A 26,364-nucleotide genomic window follows, 5' to 3' on the forward strand; every position below is an offset into this window, starting at 1 on the left:
GAGATTGTGACTGACCAGGGTTCTTGGGCTCCTTAATCAATAGAAATTGATAAGAGGTTAGATAAGAAATTCAGGCAAGGCTTTACTAGGACTCATGATGCCGCACAAGGGAGTGAAAACAGGTAACAGGTTCCCTTGCTTGCTCCCGAGGTGAGATGAGCTGGGTCCTTACATGGGGTGAGGGGAGGGGGGGGTGTAGGAGTCAGGCTGGAGGGATAGCTTAGGTGGTCTGCCCACCCCCTTAGTGGTGCTGTGTGCAGGGTGCGTGTGCGGTACCCTGCTTTTGGCTCCTGGATCCTCAGAAGTGGCAGCTGGGTTTTTGGTCTTTTTGTATCTTGTTGTTCATAATTTGCCCCAACTGCACATGCGCACAGTTATATTCAGTCCCTTGTAGTTTCTTTATATTTTGTTGCATGAGGAGATGTTTGTCCAGGTGCAAGCACTGCAGCAAAGGGGCCCAGGGCCCAGCCTGTCTCAAGTTGAAATTGTGAAAAGCCTAATTCAGGGAGAGAAGAAGTTTTGATGTCTGAAACTGAAGCTCAGGGATGGTGCCTGGCAGGAGATAATGGGTTGGAGAGCAGATGTGTGCCAGAGAAGGGAGCCAAGTTTGCACGTTTCTTCCCAACTCCATCTTTAGTGCCATCACATGATGCCTTGAACTAAAGTCATGGAGGGAGTGTTTACACCACATAAATCAGCAAATGATACGAACCAAGTCTTTCCGTCCACTTCTCATCTCCCCACCAGAGCCAGTTTACCAGTAGACTAGTGTTGGTAGGTATTGGCATATCTGTGACCGCTAAAGTCTTGAAACTGAATGAGATCATTTAGTGCTTGTGTTTATTAATATGATAATAAAATATGGTAATGAAAGAAGTCTGGGAATGGTGTTTTTCAGGGTGGGTGGAAGGAGAAAAGCCACAGAAGAGTTTCAGAAGAAATGAAGAAATGTTTAGGGGAAACTAGAGGTAAAGAGTTTCAAAGAACCAAAGAGAGTAGAGATTTCTAAGAAAGAAGGTTTGATAAAGAATGTCACATGTAGGCAAGATGTCCATGTGGGTTAGGCTATTAGATTGTTTGGGGACCTTAGTGGAAGTTTTAGTTTAGTGACTTGAGCACATGGATTGAGTTAGTAAAATTCAATAGCTGTGGATTGGTGAATGAGAAAAGTGAACACCTTTTTTTTTTTTTAAACAATTCTACTATGTAACAGTCTACAGTTTTAGATCATAATAAGCATGAGTTGAAAGAATAGTTTGTTCAACTTCTGTAGATGCTGTACTACTTTGCTTATAAAGGAGGGAACCAATTTAGAAAGTTTAGAAACTTGATTTTAATCTTGGTATTGTGGCTACCCATCGATGTTGTGAGCATGTACAGCATAACACTTAAAAGCAATTTTCAATAAATAATTGTACTCATTTACCAAGCTTCTTAGGAGTATTATTTGCTCTACTGTCTATCAGACTTCTATGTCTTTTCTTGTTGACAGTTGTGTTTTCAATAGGAAATAATACTCCTTAAAACAGTAATTTGCACTTTTAAAAATCAGTGGTCAGGTTTATGAAAGTTTTTTGAGAACCATAGGTATATAGAATGAGATTTTGTTCCTTTACTTTTTGTTTTTTTAAAAAAACTGGTTTTAATTTAGGGAGGAAAGCAAAAGTGAATCTTTAAGCACAAAAATCTTCATGTATTGCATTTAATATTGGTTTTAATATTGTGTCTTCCTGGAAGGTTTTTCTTTCTAAAGTAAATTTGGAAACACCAGATACTATACCATTGCATTTGAACAGAGAAGCACAGGAAAAATTACATAAAAGTGAATAGGGCAGTTTTAAATTTTGGAGTATAGACTTCTTTGTACTGTGCCTGGGAATTGGTTTTCTGAATCTTTGTGCCAACAATATGGTACTAGTTGATTTATTTTGCTGCTGCTGAATAATATTCTTGTTACCTAATTAGGAAAATCTTTTCCTTGAGTTGAACTAAGTTTCATTGACAATGTCTGTGAATCCATTTTAGTTGTAAAAATAAAAATGTGTTTTGGAAGAGGTGATCTTTTCATCCTATGCCCAATTACTCTTCTTAAAAAGTAGTTTCTTCATATGGCAATGGAAAGAGCTGTTTGTAACAGAAAGGAAAAAAAAAATTTTGGAGTTTTATTAAAAATAGCATGATATACCTGAACAGCAAGGGACTTGTTACCACATTTTCTGTGTAACTAGTGAGTTGGAAAATTCTCTATGTTCACTCTAGCCAGTCCTTTGCAATAACAGTGTTGGCAAGTGATGATGATAACTGCGTGTGTCTGTGTGTGTGGTGATGGAAGCATGCCTTGTGCTCAGTGCTCTCACTGTATTTTCTCTCTTAATCCTCACACTTACAGCTCAGAGCTAGGAAACAGCAAAGTCAATATTTGAATCCAGGTCTATCTAACTCTAGAACCAGAGATCTTATATGCTATTTACACCAAGGTCCGAGCAGTATATCCTTAGCAGAGAAAGAGGGTCAAAAAAAAAAAAATTAAACAAATGAAGCATTTCCCAATGACCCTAGTCTGATATATCTTAACATTAGAAAATGAATCAGACATGAATTTGTTCAAAGCAATTTATTGCTAATGTAGGATTAAAAAGAAAGGCAATGGGGCTTCCCTTGTGGCACAGTGGTTAAGAATCTGCCTGCCAATGCAGGGGACACGGGTTTGAGAAGATCCCACATGCCATGGAGCAACTAAGCCCATGCGCCACAATTACTGAGCCTGTAGAGCCCGCGTCACAACTACTGAGCCCACACGCCACAATTACTGAAGCCCATGCACCTAGAGCCCATGCTCCGCAGCAAGAGAAGTTGCCGCAATGAGAAGCCCATGCACAGCAACGAAGACCTAAACGCAGCCAAAAATAAACAAATAAATAAATAAATTTATTAAAAACAAGAAGGAATAATGGTTAAAAACAGAATTAAAATTAAGTGAAAAAAGGCAAGGCCATCTTTTTGTTGTTATAATTGTTATCTTTGGATGCGATGTATATAGTCAAATGAGTTAAACTACATATATTTTCTCTAATATGAGAAAATCTGGCTGAAATTATTTACTATCAGTTTTGCTCAAACTTGTAAGAGTTTACAAATATTTGAGGTTCAAATTTTCTTTTTAGCCTTCTTTTTCTCTAACTAGTCAATAGCAATAAAACAGCTCTGGAAATCCCATATTTTACTCAGAGAAAGAATAAAAGTGGAAAATTGACTGGTTTCTTTTTTAACTATTCTGTCCCACCAATGCTGTCTTTTTTCTATTTAAAGTGATAAGAAATAAATTATTTTCCGTTTACTAACTAGCTACCCTGTTAGTGAAAACATTGTAATTCTTTAATAGTTAGGTAAGGCTATTTCAAGCTCTGCTTTTTTCAGGTATGTTAAATTCTTTTTATTTCTCATCTTTTGTTGGACTTTCTGCTCCCCATGAACTTGAATTATCTAAAAAAGAGGATTGTACAGTACATTTAGCAGCACTTTTCAGAAGCACCCTGGCAAGAGAGATCATGGTTTAGTGTATGTTTATGTTACACACAATTGACTATATATATATAGAGACATGTTTAGCTGTTGAGGTTTATGTGGAGCTTTGGTGAGTATAATTTAGGTTCAGATGTTTGAAGGTTTTCTTTAAATTACTTCTCTCTGGTTTAGAATGACAATGTTTATCCCAATTTTACACATCTTCTATTTTTGTGGGTCTTACATTAAGTTTCTGGATGCTTTTGGGAAGAGTAATATAAGTAAGTTTAACTTTGCTTCTTAAAAGTCAAAGTTTCCACTGATTTCAGTTGTAAACCGTCTGGGCAATTGAATCCCAAATCTGGTATATTAAAGGACAGAAGACAGGAGTTCTGAAAATTCAGTTGCTGACAACAGTAACCAAATCCAGCTTGTACTAAGCTTTTCAAAATAAGGTAACTGCAGATGCTGAATCTATGATTTTTTAACACCTGTTCATGCTTTGAGCTTAATGTTCTTCGATGAGGCAGCATGACACAGGGAAACAGACATGAGGTTTAGAATTAGATTAGCTTGATTTTTTAAAAACTTTTTATTGTAAAATACCTAAGAGATTCACGGGAAGATACAAAGATAGTAAAGAGGTCCCTTTCACCCTTCACTCAGTTACCCCCAAAGATTACACTGTACCTAACTATGGTACAATATTAAATGCAGGAAATTGACATTGTTACAATGTGTGTGTATAGGTCTAGGCCATTTTATCATGTCTGTAGATTCATATAAGCACCATTACAATCAAGCTACTGAATTACTCTGTCAACACAAAGAAGTCCATTATGCTGTCTCTTGTAGTTATACCTACCCTCTACCCTGTCATCACCTTAAACCCTGGCAACCACTAATCTGCTTTCCATCTCTGTAATTTTGCCATTTCAGGAACACTACACTAATGGAATCATATAGCATGTGGCCACTTAAGATTTTTTTCAGCGTAATGTCTTTGAGATCCTTCCAAGTTGGTGTGTATATCAGTAGTTTGTTTCTTTTTATTGCTATGTAGCGTTACTCGGTATGGATGTACCATATGGACTTACTAGAGTTTGTTTAACCATCACCTGTTGAGGGACTTTTTTTCAATTTTAGGCTGTTAGAAATAAAGTTGCGGGCTTCCCTGGTGGCGCAGTGGTTGAGAGTCTGCCTGCCGATGCAGGGGACGCGGGTTCGTGCCCGGTCCGGGAAGATCCCACATGCCGCGGAGCGGCTGGGCCCGTGAGCCATGGCCGCTGAGCCTGCGCGTCCGGAGCCTGTGCTCCGCAACGGGAGAGGCCACAACAGTGAGAGGCCCACGTACCGCAAAAAAAAAAAAAAAAAAAAAAAAAAAAGAAATAAAGTTGCTATGAACGTTCATGTGCAGGACACATGTGTCAACATAAACTTTCATTTCTCTGGCATAACTGCCCAAGAGTGCAATTGCTAACTTGTAAGGTAAGTGTATGTTTAGATTTTTAAGAAACTGCCAACCTGTTTTCCAGACTGACTGTACCACTTTATATTCCCTCCAGCAATCCTCCCCAGCATTTTGTATTGTCACTATTTTTTATTTTAGCTGTTTCAATAAATGTGAAGTGATATCAGTGTTATCTCATTCTGGTCTTATTTTCATTTTTCTAATGACTAGTGACATTGAACATCTTTTCATGTGTTTATTGGCCATCCATAAATATTCTACAGTGTAATATCATTTCATGTCCTTTGCCATTTTCTAATTCGATTGCTTGTTTTTAAAAACTTTTTAACTGATGAATTTGGAGAGTTATTAATATAATATAGATACTAGTCCTTTGTCAAATGACTATCCTAATTTTAAAAAAAAGACTATTTATTATGGAAAATTCCAAACTAGTACAGAGTTAGATAAAAAAGAATAAAGAACCCTCGTGTACACATTTTTCACCTTCAACCATTATCAGTACCTTCTATACCCTTAACTTACTTTGAAGCAAATCACATACCTTATATTATTTAGTGTATACACATGTCAATAGAACTCTAAAAGGACTCTTAAACACAACTATAATAGAACTGTCATATCTAAAAAGAACACTAATTCTTAATACCATCAAATAGCCAGTCATTACATTTCCCCTTTTTTTCATGTTTTTTCACTTGTTTGTTCTAGACAGGTTACAAATAATGTCTATACATTGCAGTTGATTGATAGGCCTCTAACGTCCCTATTAATCCATAAGTAGCTACTCTTTCACTTTTTCCTTTTCTTTCTTGTTTTTATTTTTTGCTTTTTTCGAAGACAAACACAGCCAACATTAGTTGAAGTAGTGAAAACAGATTTTATTCAGTAACTACTGATGGTAGGGGAAAGAGGTGAACTCCATTTCAATTTGTGCAAAGGTGATTGGGCATTTCAAAGGGAGAATGAGGTGTAGTGGGGAGGGGGAGAGAGTGGAGACTCAAGCAAAAAATTATGAAGGATTGGTAAGTGTAAATGTGATTAGGCTAGTTGTGTCTGCTAGCTGGTAATTACTGAAGTGAGGATTTTATCCTCCCACAGAGACTTTATCCATCTCACTTTTGCTGTGGCTTTTTGTTTTTGTTTCTGTTTTTAGTTTTTTTTTTTTTCATTTTGTCCTTTGATGCTTCCCGCAGTCTGCATTTTGCTGAGTGCATCTCCATGATGTCGGTTAATGTTTTCTTCTATCTGCTGTATTTCCTGTAAATTGATAGCTAGATCTAGAGGTTTGATTGCATTCAGGCTTTCTATTTTTGGCAAGAATACTTTGTAGATGATGTTGTATACTTCCAGGAGAAAGTAAATAATTCTGGTTGTTTTTCTTTTTGTAAAGTGAGTTGCCTTATGCCTAGATCCATTATTTCAGTAGGGATTGGAAAATAGTGCTATTCTAATTCTATCATTCTCTATTCATTCATTAGCTAGAATATCTACCAAGAGAAACATTCCTTCATGAAATATTTGGTTACCCTGGGGGTACAGTTTTTATAAGCAACACAGATGCTTGATTTTTGTGCTTTATTTGCTAGTTTTTCTGTTGATGTTCAAATGTCCATCTTTGGTCAGTGGAAGCTTTCTCCAGGTTGGTCCCTAAGTCCTTTTGATGCAGCCATGGTTGTCTTCCCTGATATTCCAGATATTCCATGATCATCTTATACATTTTCTACCCTAGACCTGGAAACCCATTTCTCCAAAAGCTTGAGGTTCATTTTGTGAGTGATGTGTAGGACCAAAATTAGGGCTTTCACAGTGCCCATTGCTACTGAATAATGACTGTTTCTAGGACTTTTCAGTGGCAAGTTCTGTCAAAATTGATTATCTTTAAAATATGAAAGTAGGTAATGAGTTCATTCTGATACTTTCAATTCACATTTAGAACTGCAAGGCTTTTGACCTCACCGCATCCATGGTGCATCTCTATCTCCCTTCCTGCCACTGAAAATTGTGGCTCCCAACACCACCAGCATAATTACATATTCGTTTTACCCCACATTACTCACATGACAGTCTCAAAATAACAAAACCAATGCGACCAGGAACAATATGATTATTAAAAGTAGTTTGTGAGTTTTTAGTAATTCTTTTTGTTTTTAAAGTATATGGTGTGAGGTATATACCGTACAATTACTGTTTTAAACTTACTTGATATAGTTCCTATCTGTATAGTTATGGCTCATTTGTTGCATGCTGCTTTTGATTTTTAGGGTTTGTTATTTTCTTGGCTTTGATTTTGTTTTATAATCATATAAACACTGCTTCTAAATCTACAAAACAAGGTCACTCAGAGAGGTCTATCCCAGTCCTCTCTGCTCCGTTGGCTCCCTCTATCTGTAGGTAATTCTTTCTTCTTTTTTCCTTCTTTATCTTCACCTTTTCCTTCTCTTTTTCAGTTTAGTTTAGCTTTAATTTAAAGTAAATAACTCTCCCTCCTCCCATCTTAAATAAGCGGTAGCATATTATACTTTTTTCTCACTGAGTAATATATCCTAGAGACTACTCCATAGCAGTATATTAGGATCATCACTATTATACTGTCATAGCTCCTTAAGAATTACCGAGGTAGCCCAAATGATTTCATTTTTGTCTGCTCTTTAGCCTTTGCTTTTCATATCTGCTTTTGAAGATTCTATCTTTACATATTTTTAACTTTTTTGTTTTGTTTTTTGTTTTTTTATGGTATGCGGGCCTCTCACTGTTGTGGCCTCTCCTGTTGCGGAGCACAGGCTCCGGACGCGCACGCTCAGTGGCCATGGCTCACGGGGCCAGCCGCTCCACGGCATGTGGGATCTTCCCGGACCGGGGCACGAACCCGTGTCCTCTGCATCAGCAGGCGGACTCTCAACCACTGCGCCACCAGGGAAACCCAAGATTGTCAAATTCTTTTTAATTTCTGGTGTAAGCTTGATTTGAATTCAGCTTTAAAATATCAACCTCTACTACAATCAACCAGGCAGCTTTATAGTCCGGTAAATTCAGTCGTTACAGTTCCATTGATTGCACATGTAGGGGACTCGGTACAGTTTTAGTGGTTGTTAAACACTTGTTGCTTCCTGCTCTCCCTTCTTCTTTTTGTTATTTTAACAAAATGATACTGTAAAGAATACCTTATATTGGCTTATCCAAGTAGAAAAGATTTGTCTGACAGCTAGAAAATATGGATGAGAAAATTCTAGTTCTCATGTTTCCAGAATTAACAAGCTCAACCAATTAGTAGATATCTTCCAGCAGAGAAACACTTGTTTTTGGTTAAACTCTCACTCATAAGAAACAGCAAGTCATGGATTAAGAGAGAGAGTGTGTGTGTCTATAGCAGGGAGAAAAAAACTAATTTTGCAGAATTTATGGTTTGGTTACTCCTTAGCATTTTATTCTACTTCACGCCACTAACCTGCTAGAGGATGGCATACAGGGTGACCTTCTCCTCCTGGTTTTCCCAGGACATTCCCAGCTTGAGCGCTGGAAGTCCCATGTCCCAGCAAGCTCCTCAGTACTAGGAAGACTGGACTGGTTGGTCACACTTGATGTCAGTCCAGCCTCGTGTATGGAAATCTCTAGGCTCGGGAAACTTCAGACTAGACAATTTTCAGAGGACTTTTAGTTGGGCTTAAATTTAGTTTAGGACAGGAAAAATGCATTTGTTAAAATAGTTGTCTCAAATTGGGCCCTGATATCAGTGGGGTTTGTAAAGGGAGTGCTAAGACTTACATGATCAAGATTTTTAAATTTTCATTTTGATGAATTAAATGCCTTCTGTGCAAAACACTAGGCTGAATCTACAAAGGAAACTCAGCACTATTCTTTAATTGAACATTAAGTGACTTTGCACATGGTTTGGTGATTGGAAACATAGCAACACTGTGATAGTATGTCAGTGAGAAAATGAAATTGGCTGCAAAGGAAATGGGAACTAGATTAAACAAGTGGCTCTGGAAGTAATTAGGACAATGAAGCTGTCTAGTGGGTATTAAATAATAATGGATCAGGGCAGCTGTTGGTCTGTAGCGGAATTTATGTGAAGGGGAAAAAGCTGTGTGGGCATGAGGCATGTTGGGTGGTTGATGTTTGGGCCAGGGCCCCTTTTGCTCTTTGGGGTGAATTAGGAGAAAGGCCCCCTTCCTCAGGGCAGATGCAGCCAGCCCCGGGGCGCACGGTTGTTGACTGGCGCATGAGCTGGATTCCAGCCCTTTTCGTCCCCTCAATTCCACTCCTCAGTCAGCTCGCTCATGCAAGAACAACCTGCATTTGAGCATCTGACTTCAGTATCCAAGGTGAATTAAAGGAACCCCATGAACAAGAAGAATGCCAAAAGTCAAATGAAAGCTTGGTCTTCTAGGAAAATATTTTGTTTCTTTCCCTTCTCCTTCCAAGAAGGAGGGAGCTGATAGAACTTGAGAGAGATGAAGCCCTTTTTCCATCCTTATCCTAGCTGAACTTCACATTTTTTTGTTTTGTGGCCATGAAGGATAAGCCATAGGGTTTAACCATTTTCAGCTGGGTTGTGGTCACTGTTATAATGATGGCTACTTTGGGTGCCTTTATGAGCTGGGCACTGTTTTGACCACCTTACATACCTCACCTCATTGAAATCCTTTCAACAACCTTGTAAGGTAGAAATTATAATGACCATTTTATGGCTGAGGTTCCCGAGACCAAGGGAGATTAACGGGCTTGCCTCGTCTCCCAGGTTCACCATGTCCAGCATCCACTGTATATCAAGGGAGGCATAATCTGAGAGTTTAGGATGAGGGACCCATAGAGATTTCACCTGGCAAACAAGGCATCATATACAGAGATAATTAAAACTTAGAAAACTGTGATATTGTAACAGTATTTTCTAAATGTTTAGTTTGGAACATAAAGGCAAAATATAAATAAATATAATTAAACATGTGAATATATATATGAATAATATTACAGGAACTGGAAATTCTAGTTCCTTTGGCAACTTTTCTACTTAGGCTTTTTATAGTATGTTTAAAATGTAACCCTTAGGTCTAGAAGGAAATTAGAAGGAAGTTTTAAAAATTATGTAACCCAAAGAAATATGCATTTGAAAAAATGTAGACAATTATTATGGATTCCTAACTTATGCAATAACAATAGACATTATATGCAAACATTAAAACTCTGACAATTTATATGACTAATGGTTGTTTCTATGTTATGTGTACTCTGTGCTAAGAACTGCTGTGATTCTTGTTTTTACTGTGAAATCTTAGTTATAGCTGTCTCCTCAGGAAATTTCAGTGTGCATGAGCTTTGGAATTTAAAAACAAAACCAGATTGCCCAGAGTTGAAGTATTAAAAGTTTTGAATTTTTAGTAAATGTCATAACATACATTATCCTCAATGTAAAAAATGGAGTTCCAAGGAAAATAAAACTTGAATCCCCCAAAGTAGGATTCTTGTAGGAAAAGTGAATTTTAAAAATGTTTGCCAAAATCACACAGGAATGACTGACCCCCCACTTTCTGGTCCTTGCAGCTCCGACAGTCAGTCCTCCTTGCCTTAAATATAAAGGGCTTTAGGGGTTGGAGCCAGCGAAATGGGATGTCTCTGGATGTTTGTTTCTCTTCTCCTGTGTCACCACTGCTTATGTCCCTGTGAATGGTACTGTGTTTCCTTAGGCCACTTACTCTGCTGCAGGCCTTTGACCACAGCAAGGGCAATGCTGCAGGGAGGTTATTTATTTCAGGAGTAGCCGTGGTCTGCCGGAAGCCCAGTCTGCCAAATGTCCTCCTTGGCCTCTACATGAACTCAGTGAATGGAACCATGTGTGCTTGGGAGCTTCTGGATTTACTGTCTGTTGTTACGAGTTGCTACAGTGTGCGTGAGGATGCGGCAGGGGGGCTGGTGAGTAGGCTATGCAAGGGTTTAGATTGAAAGCTGGATTGGAGAAAGTGACTTTGTAAAGGATTAAGTGAGACTTTCTCCTCTCCCTGCCCTAAATCTAAGCTGCCTGGATCTGTAGCACAGACCCCAGCCTAAGTTCCTCTCCCAGTTACAAGCATGAAAGTGGGATAGAGAGAGACCTAGCTGGGCCAGCCTGGCCTCTGTTCTACATGGATGCAACAGTGGAGGAGAGACCAAGAAAGGATGCTGACCTGTAACACAAGATGGCCTCTCCCATTAGCAGTGGTGGCCCAGTCTATGTCCTGGGTACCTAGGGAGCAGGTTAGAGTTGGGACTGTGAGGAGAGGCGGTCCTGCTCCAGGTACTTAAAGAGCCCTAATGACAAGGGTGACATCAGGTGAGGAAGCTTAGGGGAAAGGTAGCTGCCTGGTTGAGATGGCTTTGCCCACATGTGGCTGAGCAAAAGGCAGGTGGAATCAACATCAATCATATTTAGGTATATTCTACTGCTGTTCAAACCATCAGGGTTTTATAGTTTCAATTTAACTTTTCTGCATTCAGATTTCAGACACTTGACTGTGAAACACTGAGGAGTGCAGCAAGTACAGGAGTAGCGGCTCCTTTGCTGTGTTTGCAGGGAGCCCTCATTGCCCAGGGCAGGCTGTGCTTACTCCAGTCCCTGTGCAGCAATATGGGCACCCCTGCTCTTAGCCCCTTCTGGCTTCCCCTGCTCTCCCATCTTTTGTCCCTCTAGGCCCAGGTCGAGTCTCGCCTATGCCCTACATCCTCCCTTCCTTTTCCAGCCCATGTTGATTTCTTCCTTCTCTGAACTCCTTTAGTCCTTTATCAAGTGAACTGCTCCTTGGGGCTGTTAAGAAAGTACAGAAAGGTTGGTGTAGCGTTGAGACGTGGGCTAGGGAACCAGGTGCATAGGTTCAAGCCCCAGTTCTTCTAATTACTGGCTTTATGATTTCAGGCAAGTTCATTCACTTCTTTATGCCTCAGTTTCCCCATCTATAAAATGAGAATAGCTGTAACACCTGCTTCATAGTTGTTATTTGTTGTTGGTGGTGGTGTGTGCGTGTTTAAAGAGTTAATGCATGTGCTTAGAACAATTTCTGGCCTATGTTACGCACCTAATAAATGTTAGCTGTTATTTAAATGTTAAATGTATGCATTTAATCCTTTCATATATTGCTTCTAATATTCAATATTTTGCTTGTTAAATTGAATATTGCTGGGGAGAGGGTTTAAGATAGCAGCATTGGAAGATCCTGAACTCACCTCCTCTCATGGACACAACAAATCTATAGCTACATGTGGAATAATTCCCTCTGAAAAGGACCAGAAAACTTGATGAACAGAGTCTCTACAATAAAGGGTGGAAGGACAGCATTGAGATGGGTAGGAGAAGCAGAGATACAATCTTGTCAAAGAAAAAGCCACACCCCAGCTGCAGCAATGCACAGTCCGAAGGAGCATAAAGGTATGGATCCTTTCCCTGAGGAGAGAGGGATCCACGCTCCACGTCAGGCGCCCCAACCCTGTAATTCTGCACAGGAGAGATGAGGCCCCAAAACACCTGGCTTTGAAAGCCAACGGGGAAGACACCCAGGAAAGCCATAGAGCTACAGGGGATGGAAACCTGCTTTTAAAGGGCTTACATGTAGACTCACTCTAACCAAAAACCAGTATGAAAACACTATATTAAAAAAATGCATGGGGCATAGGTGAAGGGGACCCACTTACTAGTCTTGAAGCATCTGCTGGAGAGGGATGCTCCCCAGGAACTGAGACAATGGTGGGGATCATTTTTATGACCTCAGGCTACCTTGCTAATTCTGGCACTGGCAGGTGGCATTTTGGAAATCTCCATCTAACCTGTTAGCACCAGTACACACGTCTTTCTGAGAGCCCCACATGCCCCTGCACCCTCAGCCGAGCCTCATAGCCTGCCAGGCCCTGCAACTGTTTTGGAGGCCAGCCCCACCCACCAGCATACCACAGCAGCAGCCATGGCCCCATCTCAACTAGAGGACACATAGCCTACATAGGGGACCTCCCTTGAATGGGAAGTTATAACGTTTATAAATGTATATGCACCCAACAGAAGGGCACCATGATATATAAAGCTAATATTAACAGGCTCAAGGGAGAAATTGAAAGCAATACAATAGTAGTAGGGGACTTTAACACTCCACTTATATTAATGGATAGATCATCCAGACAGAAAATCAATAAACATCAAATGAAATGATACATTAAACCACACTTACTTAATTAGGTATATATAGAGAATATTCCATCCAAAAGCAGCAGAGTAGATTCTTATCAAGTGCATATGGAAGATTCTCTAAGAGAGATTACATGTTAGGTAACAAAACATGTCTAAATAAATTCAAGAAGATTGAGATCATATCAAGCATCTTCTCCAACCACAATGGTATGAAATTAGAAATCAATCACAAGAAAAAAACGGAAAAAAATACAAATGTAGAGATTAAACAACATGCTACTGAATAACCAGCAGGTCATCAAGGAAATCAAAGGAGAAATAAGAAACCTAGAGACAAATGAAAACAGAAATTCAACATATCAAAATCTATGGGTTGTAGCAAAAGCAGTTCTGAGAGGAAAGTTCATAGCAATACAGGCCTACCTCAAGAAACAAGAAAAATGCCAAGCAAACAGTCTAACTTTACACCTAAGGGAGCTAGAAAAAGAAGAACAAATGAAGCCCAAAATTAATATAAGAAACGAAATAATAAAGATCAGAGTGGAAATAAATGAAATAGTGACTTAAAAAATAGAAAAGATCAACAAAACAAAGATTTTTTGAAAAGATAAACCAAATCAACAAGCCATTAGCTAGACTAACCAAGAAAAAGAGAGAGGGCTCAAATAAATAAAATCAGAAATGAAAGAGAAGTTACAACTGATATCACAGAAATACAAAGGGTCATAAGAGACTGCTATAAACAATTATACACAAACAAATAGGGCAAAGTAGAAAAAAATGGATAAATTTCTAGAAACTACAGTCTTCTTAGACTGAATCATGAAGAAATAGAAAATCTGAATAGATCCATTACCTAACAAGGAGATTGAAACAGTAATCAAAAAGCTTCTAACAAACATAAGCCCAGGACCAGACAGCTTCACTGGAAAATTGTATAATACATTTAAAGAAAATTTAATACCTATTCTCAAATTCTTCCAAAAAATTGAAAAGGTGGAAAACCTTCCAAATGCATTTTACAGAGGCAGCATTATCCTGATTCCAAAAACAGACAATGACATCACAAAAAAAAGAAAATTACAGGCCAATATCCTTGATGAACATAGATGGAAAACTCCTCAACAAAATATTAACAAACCAAATCCAACACTATATTAAAAGGATCATACACCATGATAAAGTGGGATTTATTCTAAGGAAGCAAGGATCATTCAACACCTGCAAACCAGTCAACATTATACACTACATTAACAAAATGAAGGATAAAAATCATATGATTGTCTCATTAGTTGAAGAAAAAACATTTGGCAAAATTCAATATCCATTTATGATAAAATTTTTCAACAAAGTGGGTATAGAGGGAATGTTCTTCAACATAATAAAGACCGTATATGACAAATCCACAGCTAACATCATACTCAACAGTGAAAAGCTGAGTGTTTCCTCTAAGGTCAGGAACAAAACAAGGATGCCCACTCTCGCTGCTTTATTCAGCATAGTATTGGAAGTCCTAGCCACAGCAGTTATATAAGGAAAAAGAAATAAAAGGCATCCAATCTGGAAAGGAAGAAGTAAATCTGTCACTATTTGCAGATGATATGGTAATATATATAGAAAATCCTAGACTATACCAAAAAACTGTTAGAACTAATAAATGAATTCAGTAAAGTTACAGGATTCAAAATCAATGTACAGAAATCTGTGGTCTTTTTATATACTAATAATGAACTATGAGAAAGAGAAATTAAGAAAACAATTCTATTTACAATTGCATCAAAAAGAATTAAATACTTAGGAATAAATTTAACCAAGGAGATACAACACCTGTACACTGAAAACTGTAAAATACTGATGAAAGAAATTGAAGAAGATACAAAAAATGGAAAGATAGTTCATGTTCAGGGATTGGAAGAATTAATTAATTGTTAAAGTGTCTGTACTACCCAAAGCAATCTACAGATTTGGTGCAATCCCTGACAATATTTCAATGGCATATTTCACAGAACTAGAAAAACTAATTCTAAAATTTGTATGGAAACACAAAAGACCTCTGTCAGCCAAAATAATCTTGAGAAAGAAGAATGAAGCTGGAGGTGTCACACATCCTGATTTCAAGCTACACTACAAAGCTATTGTAATCAAAGCAGTATGGTACTGGCACAAATACAGACACATAGATCAATGGAACAGAACTGAGAGTCAAGGAATAAACCCACTCATCTATGGACAATTACTATACAACAGAGAGCAAAGAACATACAATGAAGAAAGGACAGTCTCTTCAATAAATGGTGTTGGGAAAACTGATGCAAAAGAATCAGATCAGACCATTATCTTACACCATGCACAGAAATTAAGTCAAAGTGAATTAAAGACTTGAATATAAGACCTGAAACCGTAAAATTCCCAGAAAAAAATGTAGACAGTAACTACATTGACTTTGATCTTAGCAAAGTTTTTTATGATTATGATATGTTTTATGATATGATTCCAAAGGCAAGATAAAAAATAAAAAACAAATAGGACTACATCAAATGAAAAGCTTTTGCACAGTAAAAGAAACTATCATAAAAACAAATAGTCAACCTACTGAATGGGAGAAGATATTTGCAAATTATATATCCGATAAGGAGTTAATACCCAAGATATATTAAGAACTCATAAAACACAACAAGAAAACAAACGACCCAATTAAAAATTAGACAGAGGATCTGAATTGACATTTTGCTCAAGAAGACTACAGATGACCAACAGGCACATGGAAAAATGTTCAACATCACTAATTATCAGGGAAATGTGAATCAAAACCACAGTGGGATATCACCTCACACCTGTTAGAATGACATATCAAAAAGACAAGATATAACAAATGTAGAGGATGTGGAAAAAAGGGAACTGCCGTACACTACTGGTGGGTCTGTAAATTGGTGAGCCCCTGTACAAAACAGTATGGAGATTCCTCAAAATAATTAAGTAGAACTATTAATACTATATGAACCACCTATTCCACTTCTGGATATTTATCTGAATATCACAAAAATATTAATTCAAAAAGATTTCGGCACCCCTCTGTTCATTGCAGCATTATTTACAATAGCCAAAATACGGAAACAGCCTAAGCATCCATGAAATACTCCTCAGTCATTAAAAAGAATGAAATCCTGCCATTTGGACCTTGAGGGTATTTTGCTAAGTGAAATCAATCAGACAGAGAAAGATAAGTAATGTATGATTTCACTCATATGTGGAATTTAAAAAAAAAAAAAACAACGAACAAACAAAAAAACAAAAACTTACAGATACAGAGAACAGATGAATAGTTAGCAGAGGAGGAGGAGTTGGAGTGTGGGGGAAATGGGTGATGGGGGTCAACTGTATGGTGACGGATGATAACTAGACTTGGGGTGGCGATTACTCTGTAGTGTATACAGACGTTGAACTATAATGCAGTAACCGGAAACTTATATAATAAAAAAATTAAACGTTGTTGGAATAGCTTGTTGTTTTTCACAGAGATGTAGTTGTAGCAGCCTTTTTGTTAATTTCCTGAATTGATCAGGTATCTTCTGGTATCCTGAATTAACATCCTTTAAAACATGTTATTGATACGTTTGTACTTCTGAGAGTAGTATTTGAAATTTAATCATCTTCCTGGAAGGTGAAAACATATTCAGTTGGCAGTGATTGAAAGATAGAAGAGCATTGATGGTTAAGAGCACAGGGTGGTTTTATATTCTGACTCTTCTGGCTTACTACCTGTGGGACCTTGGGACAAGTTACTTGACCATTAATGCCTCGGTTTTCTCCTTGTAAGAGGAAGATACTAAGAGTGTACATCTTATAGGAATGTGCTAAGGATTATACACATAAGAACTGTGCCAGGGGCACAAAAAACTTTCACTACTATTATTGTTAACAGAATGTGTGTTTCTTCAGTTTACCAGGACAATCCAATATCAAATACTCTTTTTCACTAGCTTAGTTGTACTTGAATTTCTCAGCCCACTTATCCCAATAAAGGGGATAAAATCAGAAGGTGTGATGATAGTTTGTCTGTTTCTAATCTCTTTCTTAGTGCAAAAGTTTACTTGTGTATCTGCACAAATATGTATTGCAAGTAGCAGTGATTTCATTTCCATGGGTTTCTTAGAGACTCTGGTGTACAAGTTTGAACTGATGGGCATAAGGGAAAACCCATAGCAAGTGCTGTCTTTCAGCATCGTTGGAGACGAGACAGTTAAAAGGCATGCAGTCGGGCATCAGAAAAGTCAATTCTGGTTTGGATTCCCTGCTCACCAGGTCTGGATCTGCAAGATGAGGCCAGTGCTGTCTGTCTGGCAACCTCATGTGGATCTTTGGAGGATTAAATGTTAGACTGGATTGAAAAGCCCTTTGACATGGAAAATGCCAGACAAATATGTACTATGCATCTTCTTGTGATACGTTCCTATTATGGCAAATTAAATATTCTGGTTAGTATAAAGATTTTATGCATGCACTAAATTAATGACCAATTAACATAAAATTAAAGTATGTTAAGAAGAAACTTAACACCCAAATCATACTGCTAAATAGACATAACAACACAAGCTTTTCTTATTTATCCTTATGAAAAGGTCTCTCCACCTACTTGGACTAGAACCTCCCATCTGTTTCTAAATCTGATATCTCAGGGACTTCCAGAATAAGTTCTGTCCACCATGTTCCCCTTTGGACTTCTGGGCCCTTTGCTGTCTGTTATGGACCTCAGTGTGGACACGGTACCAGTGTCATACAGTGCCAATGCCCCACTTCTGGAGATCAGATTGGGTCATCTCTGCCTCAAGCCCTTCACTGACTGCTCACAACCGTCAGAACAAAGCCCAGACTCCACAGTGGGATGTGAAGGACCATGCTAACGTGGCCCCAGCCTGCCTCCAGCCTCCCCGCTCAGCCTTCTGCCACTATTAAATCCTGCAGCTAGATGACCGTCTCTCACTTCCTCATCCTGCTTCCCAACTCTCAATCCTAGGCCTCCATATATGTGTTTTTCACGTTTTCTCCTCGCCCAATTCACCCCTCCTCTTCCTCAGGTGTCAGCTTCATTGTCCCTCTCTTGGGGCATCCTTATCTCCCTCTCCCGTTTCTGCTTGCAGCTCCTCCCTGTGGGGCTGGCTGATCATATCACGGTGCAGTCACACCCTCCTAATCCTGCTCACCTTCTCCTTGTAGCCATCTCTTCTCATTTAGAATTCTGAATCAACCCACTGTACATGGAGTTTGCATTTTGACCTGCAGCAATCACTACATACATGAACGTTTAAATGGATACCTCTTAAAAGACGCCTCAAGGATTGTGCACTGCCTCAGCCCATTCATTGCTTTGAAAAGTTTTTATTATAGGTTTTATTGTAGATCGGTACTAACCGATAAAGATGAACTTTATCATTTTTAATTAAGTAGAAGTCACTGTGTTGTTACCAAGCAGAAATGCCATTTAATAAATAATCCATGTTGAAAGTGTACTGAATAAAGCAACTCCGTTTTACTTTTATGCTATATCGAGTAGCGGGCGCTGTGGATTTGGGTTTGGGTCTCACCTCTGCCACTTGCCAGCTTCGAGATCCTGAGTGAGTACCTCCTTCAGCCTCATTAACAAGGTGGGGACAAGTATGGACTCACAGCGCTGGTATGAGAACTAAATGAGATTTAAAAGGTAAAGCACTTAGCACAGTGACTGAAATATATTAAATGCATTAAGTATCCCCTATTATTAATGAATTGAAACTAGCCTGCTACTTTAATGACAAGCAAGAGTGATAATCACCAAAACTGAATTTTTGGTTTACATATAGAAAGAATAAGAATTGGTGCCTCCGACTAAATTCATTGCAGCAGGAATATAAATTAGCCCCTCTGACTAAATTAATGAAGCCTGAACTCATTGACCTTTGACACTAAAGGAACGTGACCTTTTGCAAGTCAAATAACATTTTGGGGCTCTTTTTCTTTTCACCTGTAAAACTACCTGAGCTGTTCCGATCCCTTCCATTTCTAACTCTGATTTTCAGAATGGTTAAAAGAACTGAAATCATATCCCCCTTTGCCTTCTCTGTCTTTATTTCCACTATTCTATGTGTGATAATCTAAATATTTCTTTGCAAGTAACCTGCTGAGCTGAGTTTAAATTTTCAAGAAGAAATGTTACCAGAGCCACAGAATGGGGTACTGAAAGTCACTTTGGGTTTCTGAGTAGATTGAACTTAGAAATTCATTTTATCTTAAAACAGCTCCTTCCCTTTGGAATCTGCATTTGAATATCAAAGAAGACATCAAAAGTAGTTCTGCTCCTCTATAGAATGCCACTGGTTATTGCAATTTAGGTGAGGCACTTTATGGGTTCAAGGAGAGTGCAATCAAAGAGAGAAACCGAAGACACTTAAATTTCTTTTGTTGTTTTTGTTAATCTTTTCATCTTTTCTAATGTGAGCTATGTCTTTGCTACTTTGGTCAACTGAGAGATCTTTTCTCTCTCTGTTTCAAAGAGAAGCAGGATTTCTAAACTCCTACTCTAAAAAGCCCTGAATTCAAATTATTTTTCTTTCTTTCTTTTTTTGGTCATAGTATGTGACTCTTTGTTAATTTTCTTTACTACCTTGAAAGAGCAGGAGAAATTAAATCAGTATGACAGGTGTTCTAGAAGGAATTTTGTATATAACTTTCTATAATTTATTAGTATATTGATTTTTTAAAAATTATTTATTTTGGCTGCGACAGGTCTTAGTTGCAGCATATGGAATCTTTGTTGCGGCATGTTGACTCTTAGTTGCGGCATGCATGTGGGATATAGTTCCCCAACCAGGGATTGAACCCTGGGTCCCCTGCATTGGGAGCACGGAGTCTTACCCACTGGACCACCAGGGAAGTCCCAGTTTATTAGTGTATTACTAAATAGTAATAACTTGTAGCTGAGATATTTGCCACTGGAGCTGTTATTAAGACAAAAATTATCAGGTTTCTGAGAAGGGCTGGATAGTCTAATATAGTATTCTCATTTAATCCACCAGGAATCCTTCAGCTCACTGTCCAAACCCCAAGCAGTGAGTTCGTATTTTGTACCCAGTCTAGCACTGGAGGGTAAGGAAAACACAGATAAAGAAAAGAGGGTGAGTGGGGGCAGATAAATCTTTTTAAAATTCTGTTAGGGTCCCTAAACATTTATTGATCATCTTGCTGTATGTATCAATTAGCTATTAACACAATAATTCTGTGTTAAAGTTCAGTGACTTAAAATAATAAGCATTCATTTAACCCTCAAGATTATGGGGTTGGAGGCTTCCCTGGTGGCGCAGTGGTTAAGAATCCGCCTGCCAATGCAGGGGACACAGGTTCTAGCCCTGGTCTGGGAAGATCCCACATGTGGCAGAGAAACTAAGCCCGTGCGCCACAGCTACTGAGCCTGTACTCTAGAGCCCGCGAGCCACAACTACTGAAGCCTGAGTGCCTAGAGCCCGTGCTCTGCAACAAGAGAAGCCACCCCATGAGAAGCCCGCGCACCGCAATGAAGAGTAGCCCCTGCTCGCAGCAACTAGAGAAAAGCCTGCGCTCAGCAACAAAGACCCAACGCAGCCACAAATAAAAATAAATAAATTAAAAAAAAAAGAAAAAAGATTATGGGGTTGGTGACTTTGTTACCGAATTCAGATCTCGGATACGAGAGACAAGTGCTGGTAGAGACAGAAAAGTTCCTTTTATCAGAAAGCTGGTTATCTGGGGGAAAGGCGGACTTGTGTCCCAAAACCGTCTCTGAATGTTCTGCGTGACTCTGAAAGTTTTTAAAGGGAAAAAGGGGAAGTAATCTCAGTTAATCATTGAAATAGGGGGTCAGAGTCATTGCCATCCCCCACTGTGCACAGGCCTGTGGGCCCCCTGTGATCTTTTTTTAGATGCTTATCTTGTTCACACAGTTTGTTTATGAGATTACTGAAGGGGAAAGCTAGGGAAGAGATCTGGTCATCTGTTCGTTACTTATTCTTCATTTCTATTTCTTTGATCTAAGGAAAGAACCAACAGGTTAGGCAAAGTGTTGTGTGATCAAAAGATTTGAAAGGTTTGGGCCAGAAGTTAGTTAAAATATAGCTTTGCTAAAGTGACAAGACAAAAGGGACCTCCTGCAGAGAGTTCTTTCCTGAAAAAAGCTGCTTACAACTTCGGGTGGCAGGTTGTCCTGGTCTCACCTAAGACCTCTCAATGGCATTTGAGGACCGAGTATCTATGGAGGGTAACCTCAGTGAGAAGTCCCAGTTAGCTCTGAGTATTTGAACATGATCAACTGAGGAGGTGGGTGTTAGTAGTTAGAAAATTTGGGGTCAGAAAACTTGGGGTGTGAGGTGCACAGGTTAGGAAATTCATTTTGGATAATCTTGATCTTGCTTTATTTGCCTAAAATCAGAAATCGTTAAAAATGCAGAATTTGGTAATGCCGATACCCCAAGCTAATGTTAAAATATTTTTTTCATGTGCATCAGCAAATTTCAAGGGTCTGCTTAAAAGTGAGGGATCAACTAGTATTTGCTTCACCCTAATTGCTGGGCATTCCTTTTTTTAAATGTCAGTAGGTTTTTCTATGTTTTTCTTTATTTGTCATCTTTGATGTCATCAGTTGGTGAGAACATCCAAGGATCATAATATTTTGAACCTGAGAGGGACCCTGAAACCACTGAGTCTAACTGTCATTGATATAGCAAGGAAATGAAGCTCCTGTAGATTTCTACCAAGTTATGCAACAAATTAGTTTGAAGCACAAGAATAGAACCCTGGACCCTTGCTTCCTATTCTAGTGCTTTCCTCAGTGGTTTGGTTTTGTTGTTGGCATGTTCTCTGGCTTTGCAGGGAAAACAATGGAGAATTTGACTGAAGTTGAAAATTAGCAGTGGTGGCATTTGCATATCCTTGTGTTTCTAAGTCATGCTCAGCTATATTAACTTGTGATTGAAATGAGTAGCTGAGATAATCTGATAATATGGTTAAGTATTACTTCTAGTTTTTCAGTGTCCTCCTCTATTAAAAAGGAATTACAGGCTTCCCTGGTGGCTCAGTGGTTGAGAGTCCACCTGCCGATGCAGGGGACGCGGGTTAGTGCCCCGGTCCGGGAAGATCCCACATGCCGCGGAGCAGATGGGCCCGTGAGCCATGGCCGCTGAGCCTGCGCGTCCAGAGCCTGTGCTCCGCAACGGGAAGGGCCACAACAGTGAGAGGCCTGCGTACGGCAAAAAAAAAAAAAAAAAAAAAAAAAAAGGAATTATAATGTTTTTCCTCAAGGAATTGTTGAAATTACAAAGAAATTAGTACATCACTTACGTTTGTATCTGATACATATTATTTGCTATTTTTATTATTATTATTATTTGTTGTTTCTAATTCACAGACATCATGGACTAAGGGGGAAAAATTCTACTGTCCAATTTCATTGTAGGAGGGGGAGGAGGAGAAGATGCAGAAAATTCACCTCTTAGACTGCTCCGTGTATGAGCTAGTAACCTCAGCCTCTGACCTCGTGCTTACCACAAAAGGGGGGCCATGTCATTTTGGCTTATTTTCTCATTTAATTTTGGTCAACAACTGGAAATTGAAATCTTGAAAGGAGGTCATTTTTTTCAGCCACTGCTCCCTGTGTCGTTCTAGGCTTTCATTGCTTTGGGATGCTACATTTAAAGAGTAACTTATCTGACACCTTTAACTGAACTTTTTGAGGAAATAGAACTTCTCAAGGAGGAAGAATTTGCAAACAAAGCGACACTTTATAAATGTCTCTGAAATAACCATCACAGTGAGCTTTCAGTGAAACAAAATATGAATTACCTAAGTTTAACATCTGAAACCCTGTGGTTTGTTTTATATAAGGCAAACCACTTCTAATTTTTCCAGTGTGTTAAAATAAACAAGCAACAGAGGGAACCTGAGAAATGAAGTTTCTAAAAGCAGACCAACCCAAGAAGGACTTTTTCATTCAGAAGTGTTGCAACCCTTTTCCTTCCCACACTGCCATTCCCTTTCCCTTCCTGCTGCCACTTATCCACACCCTGTAAAGGAATAGCAGAAATGTCCAGGGTTGGTCTTTGTTGAGTTGGCCTGAAAATGATGGTGATAGAGGGGGAGCTGAGAAAATGCACGTAGCAGTGCTTTAACTTTTTGGAATCACAGACCTAGCTGACACTGGAGATCAAAGTCAAGGACTTTGCCTCAAAGAAATGCACAGATGCAGACATACACAAAATCTCCTGTGCAGTTTCAGGAAGTGGTAAACTCCCTCAAGCCCATTTCAGGACAGAAAAGATGCACCTGCCTCCTGAGAGCTGATAGTATTCCTGGCCTTACTCCTTGCCAAGCTCTCTTTTGAGAGCTGAGAGAAGAAAGAATTTAAATGTAATGCTTGGTGGTGGATCCAGTCCAGAGCTTGCTAAGAGGTGGCTCTGTGTACTGTTTTTTGGAAGAAGAAAAGGGAAGCTAGAAGGAAGGGACTTGCCCCTTAGTGACACTGTCTCCTCCTTACGGTGCCACTTGGATGCACTTAGCTGTAACAAAACAGGAACCACATGTATTTTGTAAGCAGTCAAGTTAGACATTTCTTTGTGAGCTGCTAACCCACTCAGGTCTTCAAAAGGATCTCTCTCCTTATAGAACATCCTTGCTGTGTGAAGATACCACATTCAAATGCAGATTTTAAGAGTTTCTGGGGGAGGATTCCTTTGAGGAAAAATTAGACTAAAAAAAGTAAAAGAAAAAAATGAAAAAAGGCAGGGGAAACAAGGATGAGGTGGGAAATGTTTGCTGGATTATGTGGTTCAGTTTGACTTTTTTCCCTACACTTTGTACAGAAATTTGCCTGTAGGTGAAAAGGACTTTAGGGTTTCCTGAAGTTTGTTGACAATCTCCTCTTGCTTCCCTTTCATCGTCTTTATTAAAACCAGCCAATCACATGTCTTCTATGTGGATGAGTACAAGTGGGTGAACTGTGGGAGATGCAGGGTCCACACAAGTTGCTGCCCCTCTAGAAGTGACATTCTTGTAACCTAGTCTGGTTCCAAAGGTCATAGGCAGATGAGGAAATTATCCACTGCATATGGGTGAGCTCTGTTTGACCACCAATGCTTAATAACTTTGTTACCTTGGATAAATTACTTAAGCTCATAAAATCTTAGCATCCTTTTTTTTTAGGGGTAAGACATTTGTGAGCTAGTTTGTGGGTGGAAGACATCCCTCTCAAATTACATTCAGTAGGCAAATTAAATCTTATTTTGTTTAAGATCATCCCTGTGACTAGTGTAATCATATAGTTGCCAGAATACCTGGGTTATTTGGGACTAGATGGGATAGTAATATTTATAACTAACTAGTTTACAGTTAGGTTGTGTTCCATATATTATCGCATTTATTCTTCACAACTTTCCTGTGAAGTAGATACTATTATTTTCCACTCTTTTATAAGTGAGAAAGATGGGCAGAGATGTTAGAAAACTTGCCCAAGATCATGCAGACAGTAGGCAGCAGAGCTGGGGGATTGAAACCCACGTGGTCTGGTTCCAGAAGCCATGCTCTTAGCTATGATCCTTTCCAGCCTTCTTTTGAAAGGAAAACATTATTTGTGGTAGACTCTGACACTTATTTAAGATGTTTTTTTCTTTCCTGTTTCAGGTATCTGACAGCAAGCCGCAATAGAAATTTCTTGCTTACCATGAGGCCATTCTTAAAAAGGGCCATTTTGGTCATAAGTTATGTAAGTACATATATGCTTTTGAAATATCTGATAAGAAATATTTCACTTTAATTTGACTCAGAGACATGATCCAGATTGTTTGAGTCAGCAGTAGCGTCTAACAATATGATCTTAAGATCAAAGAATTTACACGCTATAAATGTTACAAAGCCTTGGGATGTATGTATGGAAGCATTCTAGGGATATGTGAACTCAATGACACCAGCAGTATTAACTATAATACTTTTCGTGCCGTTTTCAAGGTGCTGATGCTGTGTTGTCTCTGCAACACAAACCTGGCTGTATCGGTTATCTAGTGCTGCACTTATATAAAAAGCATTCATGAAGTAAGCCAGTGATATTCATGGGAAAAAGTCCAGGCTTAACTACCTCCCAAAATTAATCTTTACCTTTTATTGAAGCAAAGATTTCCCTCTGACTTTATCAGAAACAACATAATTGGTCCTATTGAAATGAGAATGACATCTAGAAGGTCTGTGTGGGTGCATTCTTCTATAAACAGAACTTATCGCCACAGAAGTGTCTCTGGCCTCTGGTTTTCTTATGCATCTTTGCAACAGGATAGCACCATTCAGTGATAAAATTCCACTGAGTAGACACAAAAGATGTTTCTTGGGGTTGTTGAAATAACTCTTGCATGAGTGGTCTGCTCCAGAGCATTTGAGAGTTGGAGCACTTCCAAATGTATTTATTCAGGACACAGAAGTATCATCTATTATAGTTTAAGTTAACTTTCATGGGGCTCTGTGAGAGGGATGGTTAATAACCTGGGCATTGGAGACCAATGACATGGGTGCAACTCCTGGATCTTGTAATTTACTAGCTGTGGGATTCTGGGCAAATTGGGAGGCCTCAGGTGGATGGAAAGCCTTTAGTGGATAACAATGGATAACAGCTAATAAGTGCTTGGAACTGATGACTGTTATTAAGATTTGCTTGCCTTTCCATCCTCACCTTCATTGTTTACTCTTCCCTCTACCCAATTACTTTCCTACTCATCTTCAATGTTAGGATTTTACAGAAATGCTCACCAGGAAAAGTGTTTGTAGATCAAAATATTTGTAAAGCATCTGAAAGTATCCTCCAGAAAGGTGGGGCTTACTCCCAACAATCAATGATTTTCTTACCAAATCTTCTTTTCTCTGAAGGTTATTGTTGTTCTGTACTTCCGTCTGTGGATAATGGGAGGATCTATGCCCCTCTTTTCAGAGCAGGATAATCCAGCTTCATTTTCACCTTACATTCTTACAAGGTCAGTAGAAATACATTTTTTTAAGTTTACTTGGTATTTATCAGGTAGTTTTAAATAATCTTAAACGATATGTTGTCTTTGCATTTTAAGGAAAGAAAGGTTGTGTTCTATTCAGGGCATGTGGAGAAAAGAAACTACTGTTTAGATGTTTGGAATTCTTTTCAACAAATGGTGCTGTTTTGTCAATATTATTGGTATTGTTCTCATATTGGTATATATTTGTTTACTCA

At 38.8% G+C, this 26,364-nt stretch overlaps 1 protein-coding gene across 6 annotated transcripts in view; it reads left to right on the forward strand.

Annotated features, from left to right (window-relative positions):
• The window catches only part of TMTC1 (transmembrane O-mannosyltransferase targeting cadherins 1), a 264,710-nt gene that overhangs the window by 96,886 nt on the left and 141,460 nt on the right, over positions 1–26,364 (forward strand). For 5 of the 6 annotated variants that reach the window (XM_060166630.1, XM_060166633.1, XM_060166634.1 and 2 more), the window contains 2 exons: positions 24,801–24,882; positions 26,031–26,134. The exons of the other annotated variant lie outside the window; for it this stretch is intronic. In XM_060166630.1, the coding sequence (XP_060022613.1) occupies positions 24,801–24,882; positions 26,031–26,134 (186 nt within the window). The remainder of the gene's footprint in view (positions 1–24,800; positions 24,883–26,030; positions 26,135–26,364) is intronic. 6 annotated transcript variants of the gene reach the window in all.

The sequence above is a fragment of the Lagenorhynchus albirostris genome, chromosome 11, assembly GCF_949774975.1.
Source record: "Lagenorhynchus albirostris chromosome 11, mLagAlb1.1, whole genome shotgun sequence".
Classification (NCBI taxonomy): domain Eukaryota; kingdom Metazoa; phylum Chordata; class Mammalia; order Artiodactyla; family Delphinidae; genus Lagenorhynchus; species Lagenorhynchus albirostris.